At 32.1% G+C, this 14,096-nt stretch overlaps 1 protein-coding gene across 3 annotated transcripts in view; it reads right to left on the reverse strand.

The window, feature by feature from the left end:
• Positions 1-7,894: 7,894 nt before the first annotated feature.
• LOC143237911 (chitin synthase chs-2-like) overlaps positions 7,895-14,096 on the reverse strand; it is a 45,062-nt gene continuing 38,860 nt past the window's right edge. For all 3 annotated transcript variants that reach the window (XM_076477656.1, XM_076477658.1, XM_076477659.1), the window contains 4 exons: positions 13,002-13,396; positions 11,756-12,476; positions 9,537-10,280; positions 7,895-8,717 (listed from right to left, as the gene is read on the reverse strand). In XM_076477656.1, coding sequence (XP_076333771.1) covers positions 8,386-8,717; positions 9,537-10,280; positions 11,756-12,476; positions 13,002-13,396 — 2,192 coding nt within the window. In that variant the 3' untranslated portion in view covers positions 7,895-8,385. The remainder of the gene's footprint in view (positions 8,718-9,536; positions 10,281-11,755; positions 12,477-13,001; positions 13,397-14,096) is intronic.

Here is a 14,096-nt window from a genome sequence, read left to right on the forward strand (position 1 = left end):
AGACATTTTGATTTTTAAGCATGATTATAATAGTAAAAAAAAAAAAAATTAAGGCGATTGTACTGTTTGTTCAATCTGATATCGTCTCTGTTGGAGATGTGAAATTATGCCGGTGTAGATAATACTATACATTAAACTGACAAGGAATAAGTAACAGTTCAAACGAACATACTAGATAAATCTAATCTAATCAAAATGTCTTATGTGCGAAAAAAGTTTGGACAAAAAATATTAAACGTGCGACTTAAAGGAATGAAATCAAAATTTGTGTCAAAATTGGTAACTACACTTATAGGCTATAGCCTTTTATTTTATCCACTATTATACCCAAAGTTGAACAAAAATTAATATTTCCTATAAAATTATTATCAATGCTATAAGTGTAGCTATCAGTTTGGCAGCCATTTTTGATTTCATTGTATTAAGTCGCACACTGAATCCTTTTTTTTCCTGTTCACATCTAAGGTATTTTTCATTAGATACCATGACTTTTTGTAAATACCCACCAACTAACCGCACCAAATAAGAAATTGACATTTGATAGTAACCAACATTAATTTTAGAATCGCAACCTATTATTTGGAACATACCTTTACTTTAAAGAGTGTTTGTTTGGTTTGTTTTGAATTTTACACAAAGCTATACGATGGCTATCTGCGCTAGTCGTCCCTAATTTAGTGTAAGACAAGAAAGTTTGTTTGTTTTGTTTTTGAATTTCGCACAAAGCTACTCGAGGGCTATCTGTGCTAGCCGTCTCTAATTTAGCAGTGTAAGACGAGAGGGAAGGCAGCTAGTCATCACCACCCACCGCCAACTCTTGCTCTACTCTCCTACCAGCAAATAGCAAGACTGACTGTGTGTTTATAACTACCTCACAGCTGAAAGGGCGAACATGTTAGGTGGGACAGGGTTTCGTGCTTCGCCAGTTAATACATTGCAAACATGATAAGACAACGTTGGCTTTAAATAAAATATATGTTTTCTGGAGTAATAGGTTGTGATTTAACAATGAATAGAACCGTCCCAGTTTATGCTACAAACTTTAAACTCACTTAATCAAGAAATTTGATCGCAAATTGTTATCATAAAAGAAATTAACAATTTATGAAATAACACAACGTTTCAGATTAATACGTGTAAGACGAGGTTTTGTTATGATCATGTATACACTTATTATTGAGTATCATTTTACTGTCAAAAATCGAATACTTAAATGAAATATATTTTAATGTGTAAACATGATATGTTCTTGTCCGTTTTGATAAAGGCTCGGCATGGCCAAGCGTATTAAGGTGTTCGACTCCTAATCCGAGTGTCGTGGGTTTGAATCCCGCTCGCACCAAACATGCTCGTCCCTTTTAGCCGTGGGGGCGTTATAACCTGACGGTCAATCCCACTATTCGTTGATAAAAGAGTAGCCCAAGAGTTGGCGGTGGGTAGTGATGACTAGCTGCCTTCTCTCGAGTCTTACACTGCTAAATTAGGGACGGCTAGTGCAGATAGCCGTCGAGTAGCTTTGCGCGAAATTAAAAACAAAAATTCAAACAAAACCATTTTGATAAGAAATTTCTTACTTTTACGTATACATTTCCTTTTACTCCTACCCCACTTTAATGTGAAACACTTGCTGTGAGATAAGTATGTTGATAAGCGTGCAATTTACGCTCATATCAAACTTGCGATATATAAATAATAAACATTCTGAACTCCCCGATCATATCAGTTGGTGTTGTCATCTTACTGTATCTGAGTGACAGAACAACAGCAAGTGTTTGTATTTTGATATTTTCAACTCGGATTGCTTATTCATGCATAGGCTAGGAAGTCAAATAAATGACTATTAACATTCAGACATGTACATTCGTATTTAAGAACTTTTTATTAGAAGGAAGGAGAACGGTCAACGATATATCCAACTTCATGGCTACCCTTATCCCAATGACACAAATAACCTACATTTATAGCGCTCACACTAGTTAAAGTTTTGGCACCATGCTGTGGTTTAAGCCACGAACTTTACGATCCAAACCCTGGCCGCTAAACATTAATCGACATACATAACTATTACCTTTTAAACAAAATGGGTTCCATAACACCAATGGTTATTAGTCAGAATGGTGTATTCGTTGGACATAAAACATATATCTCTGCCCACCAAGTGGATTTGTCAACAGCTTTAGAATTTTACACGGCTTTTAAAACTTGGTCTAACATTGTAAAGTGCGATCCCTACAATGGAACAACGGTTTGTCTTGTGACGTACAATGCTAGAAATCGCGTTTCAATATCTGTTTTGGGCAGAGCTCAGATAGGCCATAAATAATTTAAAATATAAGGACAATTCTTAGCGCGAGTGAAAAAACAGTTTATTTTTCTCAGGTGTATGGATGAAAATACAATTTTAGTTTGTTCGTAGCTGGCTGAAAACAGATTTTTGCCATATATAATGTACTATCCTCAAAAGCAGTTATTTCGACATTGTATTGATTGATTATTAAGGAATATTAATCATTTTGGTAATTTAGTGAAGTTTATTATTAATGTACATACAAATTAATGAACTTATAATAATAAGATATAATATACTCTTTAAAAATAAATATCTACCACAAATATCATTTAATTAAAACAAAAGAAGTAAGAAGAATTAATGAAAGTTGTATTGCATGTAGACGTATCAATATATATCTTGGATGATATATATTATTTTTCAACATTTCTCTACTTATTATAGCTCCCATTAAATTTATTTCTCTTTATATACTCGTGGAACCAGGTCACTCATCGAGGCTTTTACTTGTACTTTCTCTTGTAAAACATCACGGTAACCTGAATCATACTTTACAGAAGTAAACTTGGGTATTTTCTACTAACTAATCGTGTGATGCCCAGACATGTAATATCCCTTGTTGAGTAGCGAGAATGACAGTCTAAGCACCTGATTTTTACCATTATTGTGCACAGATGCTGAAGTTGAAGTGATTGAACATGGAACAACTTAATGAGATGTGCTTGAAAATTATATATTTAAAAACAGCTGGTATAGGTAGAGAAAGCAGTAGTAAAGGAGCGAACAACGTTGTGCTTGACTTGAAAGAAAATACTTTCGTAGTGATTTTCTACAAATCACACTATATAATTACTCAATCAAAATATTCATCTTCAAAATGTTTAGAGTACGAGCCTGAAGGTCTTTGTTGGATACCACTTGTCTCTCCGAATATTTAAAATTCGTTTTTTCAACAATTGAGGTTTTCTCCATGATAAGCTGCATGAAGTTTTAAACTGTACGAAATCTATTAACTTGACGACTACCATATCATATAATAAAACCAAAAGAAAACTCTGAGCTTAAAAACGAAAGTTACATGTTAGACATAAAGAAACAAAAATCGTTTTTGGAAGCTGAAATTAAATGTAAAGAAAATGTGTTAAAAAATTAGAAAACGACTTGGTGAAGAAAAATAACATTTTAAGAACTGTGTTAGGATGTGGATGTTTTATTTTTAATTCACTAAATTATGAGAAATAACAATAATGGTTTCAAGAGGAGAAATTGTTAAATTTAAATAAAACTCAATCAGGCAAATAATTTTCAGGAAATACCAATGAGACCATTATAAATTTATCAGCCTGTACTTTAAATGATATATAAAAGAGAATATTACCTCGGGTATTCAGATTTACCCTTAGTCTTTCAGAATTGGAGTTTCATGGTTATCTACTTGGGTTTGAGCTTTCGTCAAAGCACCTTAAGAATTGTGTGATTAGTCCATCGCCAGATATAAACCTTGATAATGTATATATAGACATTTCTACATATTTGAATGGTTTATATATGTATAATTTTAACTCCAAGCTACTTAACTATTAATTTGACAGACAAGCAGGGATTAGAGAAATGAAATAAAAGTATTGTAATTACGAAGCCTTATAAAAGTAATAAGGTTGTAATCTTAAATATAGAAGATTGTTGTAATAAAGTGCTTAAAGTTGTAAACGATATTATTAAATTCTACATTCTGGAAAGAAAGATTTATCGAAATCTAGAGAAACAAAGTTAAGTACGTATTTTCTGAAGTTTAAAAAACAAAATAGTGTAAATATTATTCGAAATATGATCAGCTGGTTTACAAGTTGGTATTTATTTCAGACTGGCAAAAATACATAAACTAAATTATCCATCATATCTAATATTAGATGTTATAGCTATAAAGTAATAAACCACTTGAGCGACGACTTAAATAAATTTATATGTAACAAATATAGCTTGAAAGACGGCTTGAGTTTGTTAATAGCACCAAAGAGTTACATTTATATAATGACTTAGTAACTAGTAGTTTTGTTGCAGAATCGCTATTTAATATCATTCCATTGGATTAGATTGTTGAATTATTCATAAACATACTAATACAAATTGCGTTTTTAGGGTTTACTTCAAGATATATTTAGTAAACTGTGTGAAATAGCAATAAAAACTATCACACTTTTATTCAACGAGAAAGTATAAACAGAGTTATTACTGTGCACTGTTTGGCTCCAGTTCTAGAGTTATTACCGTGCACTGTTTGGCTCTAGTTCTAGAGTTATTACCGTGCACTGTTTGGCTCCACTTCTAGAGTTATTACTGTGTACTGTTTGGCTCCAGTTCTAAGTAAAGAGTTCTTACGAGCTCATGAAACGATTTGGCTACAAGAATGTCCTAGGTAATTTAAACCACTAGACATGTTGATGGAACATTTACTACATTTGAGGATAAAAATAGGTAGACACGTTTCACTTAAATAAACAACATGGAAATATTAAATTAATTATGTGAAAAGAAAAAAGAATATCATTTATCGTTCCCGGATACACTGACCATCAAAAAGGAAAGAATGTTTGAAAGTGTAATTTAGTATAAACCGACATTTTGAGTTTTATACTTCAACGATAATAGTCTTATAGCAATGAATTCAAAGGAAAACTTATTATAATTTGGTATATATAGAGTCCATAAACGTACCCGTAATATAAAGCTATTCAGAAAAGAAGTAAAAAAATCAATTGTTACTTAAGCAAAATGATTTTACAAATAAAATGATAATCAAATTAATCATATAAGACTATTGTTCATCAATAAATAAGCCTTGGAAGTAAAATTGAAACTTTATTATGCAACATTTATTAACAAGTAGAATTTCTCGTCATCCTTACATTCATTATCAGAATAGAGAATGATTTAGCATTTAACGCCAGAACCTGAAAACCAGATTATTATATACATGTATAAATTCTCTGGTTGTTCTGTAGTGTGTATAGAATCTACTTGGGAAATACCAGCACATAGAAACAATGAAAATAGTTCACTGAGATACATCAGCCTGCTTATTATTTATGTTTCTATATGCTCGTAATAATAGCCTAGTTATTATTTATATGCTTCTATGCACCTGTAATAATAGTCTAGTTATTTAGATTATATGTCTCTATATACCTTTAATAATAGCCTAGTTATTATTTATTTTATATATTTCTATATACCCGTAATAATATCCTAGTTATTATTTATGCCTCTATATACTTATAATAATAACGTAGTTATTACATATATTATATGTTTTATATACCTTTAATAATAGCTTAGTTATTATTTATATTATATCACACATCAAAATGTGACCAACTCATTTCGCTGTTTCTTATTAAATAAATACTTATGTTTGATAAACAGTAACATTACTTTTGAAGTTAATAAAAAGTAAGTAATTGACCACAGTTTCCGTTTTCAAATTCTCTCTCATCTACTATACTTTTAAAAGAAGCTCACCAGCAGTGAATTTAATTTTATATTCAAGTTTTTAAGTGACATAAGTCTTTAATTCATAAAACAATCAATTATAACAGTTCCAATAATTTTAAACTACTTGATAGTTACATAAACGTCACTAAAATCTAATACGATTGTGGATGTTCGGCTTTACTGCCTAGTTATTCTTTTTTCTTTATCTTTTTACAATCAAATGAAATACGATTTAATTTAAAGCAACTTCAAAAATACAAGCTTGTATCCCTATCAATGATGTTTAACTATACAAATTGATAGATGTACTAAGGAACATTTACAGTTGAGTAAATCAGAAATCTTCCCATCCAGTTTATTCCACGAAGGAATGTTTATGGTTGAGTAAACCAGAAATCTTCCCAACCAATTTTTTCCTTGTTTCTGTACCAGGATTATTAACTTTCGACCGAGAACTAATGTACATAAATCAAAAACAAAATACTACACATCCTGAATAAATGGATGATGATAAATTATATGTACAATGGTTTTTAAAAAATCATTACACGGCGTACAAAACCCACTATCTTGTTTATTTATGCATACAGGTTTAATATTGGTTGTTACAGTGTAGTGCTAAAGATGATAAACCAATTTACATCATTGAAATCCTACAAACTAATTTAAAGCATTAGTCTAATACGTCCGCGTACATTCTCTAATACACACGAGGAAAACTGACCTAAAGAAAAATCTTACTATCAGTTTTCTTCCAAAATAAAATTCAAAAGATAAACAGAAAGGTGTTTCCTGATAGCGGCAAATTAGTTGTAAACAATAATATATATCTACTTACAAAGAAAGTAACGAAATATCTATGTTATGATCTCGAACCTGTTCAAAAAGTACTGTCACACATAACAATCGTGATGCAACCACATAACAAATGACTAAAATGTACAAACTCATATAAGAAATAACTCCAATATAGTTTCGAGCTCTTTTGTCATGATTAGATTCAAAGAAATTTATTTTTACTAACAAACGAAACATTAAATGAACCACTAAAACAGTATCAAACCATTTAAGTGTTAAAGACATCAGAATGAAGTTGACAGTTTGACTTAAAAGTAGTAAAATGGAATTGAGATTTTTCTTTCCTTTATTAGAATACTAGATAGCCAACTATTTCTACAATGATACCTGAAAGAAAATTTAAAGTAACGTATTGAAAGAAAAAAGATTGTTCGATTGTATGTTTTGTGAGTACTGATGTTTTTACCGTTATTTCGTATTTTTAGGTTTTCAGCCTTCTTAAGCCTAATAATAATAAAAGAATTAACATTCTTAAAATCATTTTAATTACATTGAGTATATGGTGTTAAAATATATATTAACTAAAAAGTAGAAGGATGAATAACAACTATACACAGTAAAAAAGTTTTCTGCCCTGTGACTGTTAGTTTGAAATAAAAAAATGTGCTTTTCTGCAGATTGACAAACGTCCTGCGCTGTTATTCCACTTGCGGTGGGAAGAAAGCCTGTGCTTTGGCCCTATACTAAAATCCTCTGGTGTATTCATAGTCCAATATTTAAATATTTGAAAAAGTCATTTTTCAAATTCATATTATTGATATTTTATTTAAAATACTTTACATTAATCACGATAATCAAAGTCCATTTTCTGACATGCTCATTATTTACAAAGCAAGTTTGGCAAATGATTTTTTTTTTAAGTTTAATTACAATTAAATTTTCTTTAGTATGCTAAACATTTATCACCAATAAGAAAAGCATTAAATTATGTTTTAACTGGATAAATTTATCTATAGGTATGTACAAAGTTAAATAGATCAATAACTTTTAGAATCGTGATTCTAGACATATCGCCGAAATAGCTTTTCACAGGCAATTTGAATACCACTAATAACCGTGTTTTAGTAGGATGGAACCTCAATTTTAAGATAGTTGAAACTTAATAAAGAAATTTAAAATACAGTAAATATTGATACAATATATATCTCATTGGCCATTGGAAATTTGCTCTCATTTGTTACCTTCTAAACGACTACCCAATTGAATTATTAAATCAAACATGAAACACTAATTAATCAAAGCTCGTAAACGAAAAACCTAAGCAAATGTGAGTTTATTATGGAAGTATACACGTATTAAGTAGCACATGTATTTTTTAAACAAAATTTTAGCGTTTTGTGATAATAATCATATATATAGTTTTTATTTAAAAATAATCAAAAACGAAACGATGTTCATACTGTAAAGTAATTCGTATATCTGGAAATTTCAGGCTTAACTGAAGTACTGCTTTAAGAGAACATCTCAGGCATTATGGCCAGATGCTTGTTTGGAAGTAGAACAATTTATACGATTAGAAACAAAATGATTGTTGATGCTTGTATTTCAAGCCAGATAAGAATCATCAGTTCTGAAAAAAAATTGCCTTCCATTCCACTAAATGTATTTGTGATAGTTTTTTTTACGTTATTTGAAAATTAATTAGTCACATTCGTTCAGGGCAAAATAACAAATTTGGCCAAATTTTTAGCGTGTGGGTGGGGTTCACAGGACTATAATTTTGTTTTTTCACAAAATGTTTTATTTCATGCGTCACTTATGGGTCTAAGATGGCCTTGATGTTCTTTATGATTGGAAAATTCATTATTCAATACACTCATTTGCAATTCGTTTTCTCTATCGTCATCACTATCGTTCATAAAAGCATGGTTTGTAACTCCTTCTACAGATTCTCGAGAAGACTGTAGTAGTCTTTGCATATTGATGCAATCCGTAGTTCTACCATCTCCAAGCTGCATTGGACCTCCAAGTGAGTTAAGCCTAGTTTCTAATCCAACCACTGTGTTCCTTCGTCTTTCTAACGCTCTCAATGTATTCCGTCGGCTAAAACGGCGGAGGTCCTTAAGAACTGGAGTTGCTGTTTTGAAAGGAATAAATATAATTTTTATAATTGAATCTATGTACCATCCCTCACTGATAAAAGATACTTTATTATTTAATTAATTCACAATTTCCATTAATTACTACTGCATAAACGTATTATTGTATCGGTATACGAAGTATCTTTATAATTTCTGTAAAATATAAAAATATCTTCATACGTTAATCATCATACCGTATTAGTGTTTACAGGCTAATTACAACAACAGATTAACTTTCAGACCTTATAGCTACGTTATTATACAAGGTTTAAATCTTCTATACAAGAAAGAAATAATCTCATTAAGAGTAGTTTTAATAGAAGAAGATAACTTGTATTTTTATAATAAAGCTTACTAAAAATATACTACAGGCTTATTTGTTATTTGTTTTAGAATAAAGCCATACTGCGTTATCTATAGTGTCCTATGTGGGAAATCAAACCCTGGGTTTTAGCATTATAAGTTTGTAAATTTACCGTTGTCCAACATGAAGACATTACTAAAGAAACGGTTAAATCTACTTTTTAATAAGAGTACTTTTTTAAAGAAGATAACTTGTATGCTTATATTAAAGCGAAGTTAAAATATCCTAAAAAAACGACGAAATCAATTGTTTCATATGAGTAAGTTTTTAAAAGAAGCTAGCTTGTATGTTCCTCGTAAAATTAAGTAAAATATTTTACAGAAACGACTATTGTTTAACGAGAGTACGTTTTCCAGAATAATATAAATTGCATTTTCTTAGTAAAGGTAAGTGAAGAAATTTTATAGGGGCAACTAATCCAAACTTGTTTTAGAATATAAGTTGGACTTACCTGGACCTTCCTCAGAAATACTGAAAAGTCTTGTGCGGAAAGCTAAGTCTAAAGTACCAATACGAGGTTGTTGATGGCGTCTCTTCTCCAAGTTGTGAATGGTTCTTCTTCTTTCCAATCGATTCCCTCCTTTCTTGTCTTCTGCGACTTCTTGGTCATGGAAGCCACGCAATCTTTGCAGCTGTTTAGCTATGTATATTGCATTCTTATCAATAAAAGCATCATCACTTATGTCTTCAACCTTCTTGTTACAGCAACTAAGCTCTACAGATGCTAAGATGTGGGAGAAAGTAGCAAAGCGATGCAAAACCATGCCGATAAACTGGACAATTAAAATTATAGCAAAAAACGAGGCAAATACCAAACCAATAGGTTCCAGTTCTAAATATTCTCTGTCAATTTTTACCTCCTCAGTTTTGGGGATGTAAGTAACATTGCTCTTGACTCCTAGCGGCCATCTGATGTGTAGCTGCTCCTTATTCAGTTGCAGCAAAAACACAATGAGAATAAACAATGCATTAGACATCAGAAATCCAAAAACAACTTTGTTTCTCAACTCTTTCAATTCAATAGCCACTCGAGATTCTTGGTCTTTGTTCTTCAAAAGAGGCTTCAGATATTTTTCAATTAATTCTTTAAAAAAATTAGACTCTACAGGATCAAGATAACACAATTCACTCTGAGCTAGGTCTTTGTCTTCTATCCAGTACGGGGTTTTATCATCCTCCCTCTTTGGAGCTGGTTCTAGCAAATAAACAACAACCATGAGCTACAACAAAATACTGTGTCAAATGTAACTCAATAACTGTAATTTTTATGAATTTACGATTAGAGGGAAACTAAAAATCAACCCTGCAATTAGCATGGGTAATTAAATATATTTATTTCACTTTTTAATTTTAAAGATCAGTTGTTGTTGTTGTTTTGAATTAAGCACAAAGCTACATAATGGGCTATCTGTGCTCTACCTACCACGGCTATCAAAACCTGGTTTTTAGCGTTGTAAGTCTGCAGACATACCGCTGAGCCACTGGGGGACATTAAAGATCACAATATATTGTTTTTTACAGTCAAGTACCCTCACTATTATGGATATTTTAGGTCACAAATCCAATGATATTTTACAAGATTTGACCAGCTTAGGATATTCAGGTTAATTTAATCAATATATTAAACTTCCAATGCAAGACCACCTTTATAATAAATCATAATAATTATAATACTTCAATATGAATAAACGATGAAAAACCCTTTACGTTATCCTATATACTTTTGTTCAGTCTCATAACACAGTAACAAGTAACCTTAACGTAGTCGTGTGTGAAACATAAAGAGAAGAAAGTTGAATTCGAAAATCAAACATGAACAATACCTAACGTGAAAGTGGACGAAATGAACAGGTCAGAAATCCATTTAGGGATCAAGTATGACCATTCCTAATTTTGAACTACTAGCCAACAAGGAAAAGCATCGGTGAGTATTATCATCACCCAAGGATTCTGTCAAACTCTTTAAACTAAATACTGAGATGGACTTTCACTTTTATAAGGTATATACAACTGAAAAGGTCCAGTATAGGTAGGTGGTTAGGGCGCTCGACTCTTGATCTGAGGGTCGCAGGATCGAATGTTCGTACACCAAACATGTTCACCCTTTCAGTCATGAGGGCGTTATACTGTGATGGTCAAGCTAACTATTCGTTAGTAAAAGAGTAGCCTAAGAGTTAGCAGTGGGTTGTAGATGACTAGCTGCCTTTCCTGTAATCTGTCACTATGAAATTAAAGACGGCTAGCGCAGATAGCCTTCGTGTAGCTTTGCGCGAAATTCAAAACAAACAAACAAGGCAGACATATTGTATCGTAACTGTAAGGAGTTCTTGTTATTTTTAATAAATCTGGAATTTATAAACAATATTTATTTATAATCGTATATAACACTGGAATTCTCGACCCGTGATCTGACGGCAATCTTTTTTTTTCAGGGAAAAATATCTTCAAATAATGTTTTACAAACTGTGTAATCTCGATGTTTTTAAGTATTTTTTGTTTTTAGCCATCTTTGTTTTTTTAAGGTTTATTTAACTATATCATAACTACGAAATCTCAGTTTAAATTAAAAAAAACAACAAAACTGTGCATTTTTATTTGATATTAATTTCATTAGAATCCATCAACTGGTGGTGAAACATCATCGAACGTACTTGAATTCTATTCACTTACCTTCGTCCGACTCTTCAAACTCACTTTCGTATTCGTCCGCCTCTTCCTCCTCACCATCATTTTCTTGAACAGTAGTCAAATTTTCAAAAGGTTTTTGTAAACGACGACCTATAGAAGATCGTCGACGAAAAGCCGAACCATTTGCTGTTGTCCCTGCTCCTAGTCGTCGCTCTAGCATTTCAATCTTATTGTTTAAACTTTCTAGTTGATCGTTGATTCTAAAGAGTTGCACTTTTTCTTCGCTAGCTTTTGGGTAGGTGCAGAACATACACTTAAATAGATTAGCAAGATTACAAGTTATCCCACCATCCTCCTCTTCCTCTTTCCCACTTAGCCCTAACCAGCCAAAGATATTAGATTTATTTTTTTTATTTTTCTTCATCTCTTCTTGTTCCTGTAACTCTTGCTCTAACTGTTGCTTCGTTTTCTTTGTCTGGATCTCTCTTGTTCCCCAGCTCACCACATTCAGATTTACCAGGGAGTACAGAATCAAAAGAAGGTACATTGAAGGAACACTAATAAAGTAAAGAAGACCTGATATTATACAAGAAAATTCCTGCGGATGAAGTATGGCTGCTATGAGGAAACTAGAAGATAGTGCAATCAGAAATATTGCCGAAGGTGAACCAATTCCGTCGTGTGTAAGCTGAATAGCAGTACCCACCAGAACGGCCATCATAAGTAACGCATAAGCTGAGCTTAAAATCTGCGCTACAAGTATCTGAAAACACAGTAATAAAACCTGTTAGTTTCGTTTAAAAGCAATTTCAAAGAGTCAAACTACACTTTAAAAACAACAATATTTTATAAACTCCAAAGCACGAAATATGCTTTCTTGCAATGAGAAGACAAAGCGATAGCGTAAAATGTTGATCAAAATATTACTTCAAATAATTAGAGTTTAAACCTTGCAATATAATACAAATTTAATGGGTTGAATGTGTTAAAAAGAAGTTAACTCAGATTCAACACTCCAATGAATGTGAAGTAGGCTACGTTAGAAATTTGAAATACGTAATCTAATTCTGTTTACAATTATATTTAATTACACCAGGAGAACCGTCGATGCCATAACTATTATCAATGATACATCCTGGTGGTCTAATTATTAGTAAGTGTCCGTTTGCAAGAAGTCGCGTGTTGTTGAGCTATAATTGAATTGTATAAAGACAACATCTTGCTGAGAGGTAAATGACATCATTAAGACATATGATATAATGTAAAGTACAAATAGGGAATTGAATACCTGAATGTCATTCTTAGCAACAAAACAGATGATTGTAAAGATCAAGATAGGGATCATGTTGGCCCAAAATGAAGTCCAGTTGTCTATCCGGAAAGCAGCTACCATTGCACCCAGCAACATTAAAAATATTGTGCCAGGACCGAGAACTGTGCCAACCATAAGCATGCCTTGATAAATGATATAAAGAAAAGAGATGTTATCGTTGATGGCCACAGTCCGCTTGTAGTCTCCAAGAAGGTCTAGGATGTTTGCCATAGTCGATGGAGCCCACCGACGTCGTTGTGTGAAGAATTCACCAAAACCTTCAGGGCAATGAGTGTAAGCATCTGAGGCTGCACTGTACTCAACTCGGTAGCCTCGCTGAAGAAGAAGAGTGCACAGCCAGCGGTCCTCCCCTGTTTCACAACCAAACACATGATTTAAGCCAATAATAGCTTATAAAACCTATGCATGTAATGATTTTATGAAGAGAGTGGTTAAGTCTTTTACTGGTTAGCTTTCGAAAGCTTGCTTCAATACTGAGAAGCTATAAAAGTATCCAAAACGTTTAAAGAAAGTTTTGAACAATGCCCTTACGTTTTGAAGAGTTTTCTTGGACTGCTCATGCTTTCTGTTTGGTCTCGGAGAAGACGTTTTATATTCCTTGCCGAGAGAAGACAGGAGCACTCCATAGTAAACTGTTCAAAAGCTCTAAAGCAGGAACGAAGGTTAAGCTACCAGTATCACTTTTAGCGACATCTATAAAGAAGTAAATTACATTATTAAAGGATAAAAACATTTAGATACAAACATTTTTTCCTTTCCAAATCCATCGCTTGTTGTAGCTTATCAGACAATATAAAGCAAATTTTGCCAATGAAATTTTAGTAAATATATAATCTTTAAAGAGTAGCATAATTAATAGAATAATTGACTTGACGAATAATTTATATAGTTTGGTACATGTCAATATATATATATATTTGATGTTTTTGATCTACATCAAATTGTTTTTATTTATAAGGACACATGACGCTCAGTTGGACAACACCTCTTGTCATCAATCATTTGAGCTTATAACAGCTGTTATGATCCGAAATTATAGTTCGCATCTTA

This window comes from Tachypleus tridentatus, chromosome 13, assembly GCF_004210375.1.
Source record: "Tachypleus tridentatus isolate NWPU-2018 chromosome 13, ASM421037v1, whole genome shotgun sequence".
Classification (NCBI taxonomy): Eukaryota; Metazoa; Arthropoda; class Merostomata; order Xiphosura; family Limulidae; genus Tachypleus; species Tachypleus tridentatus.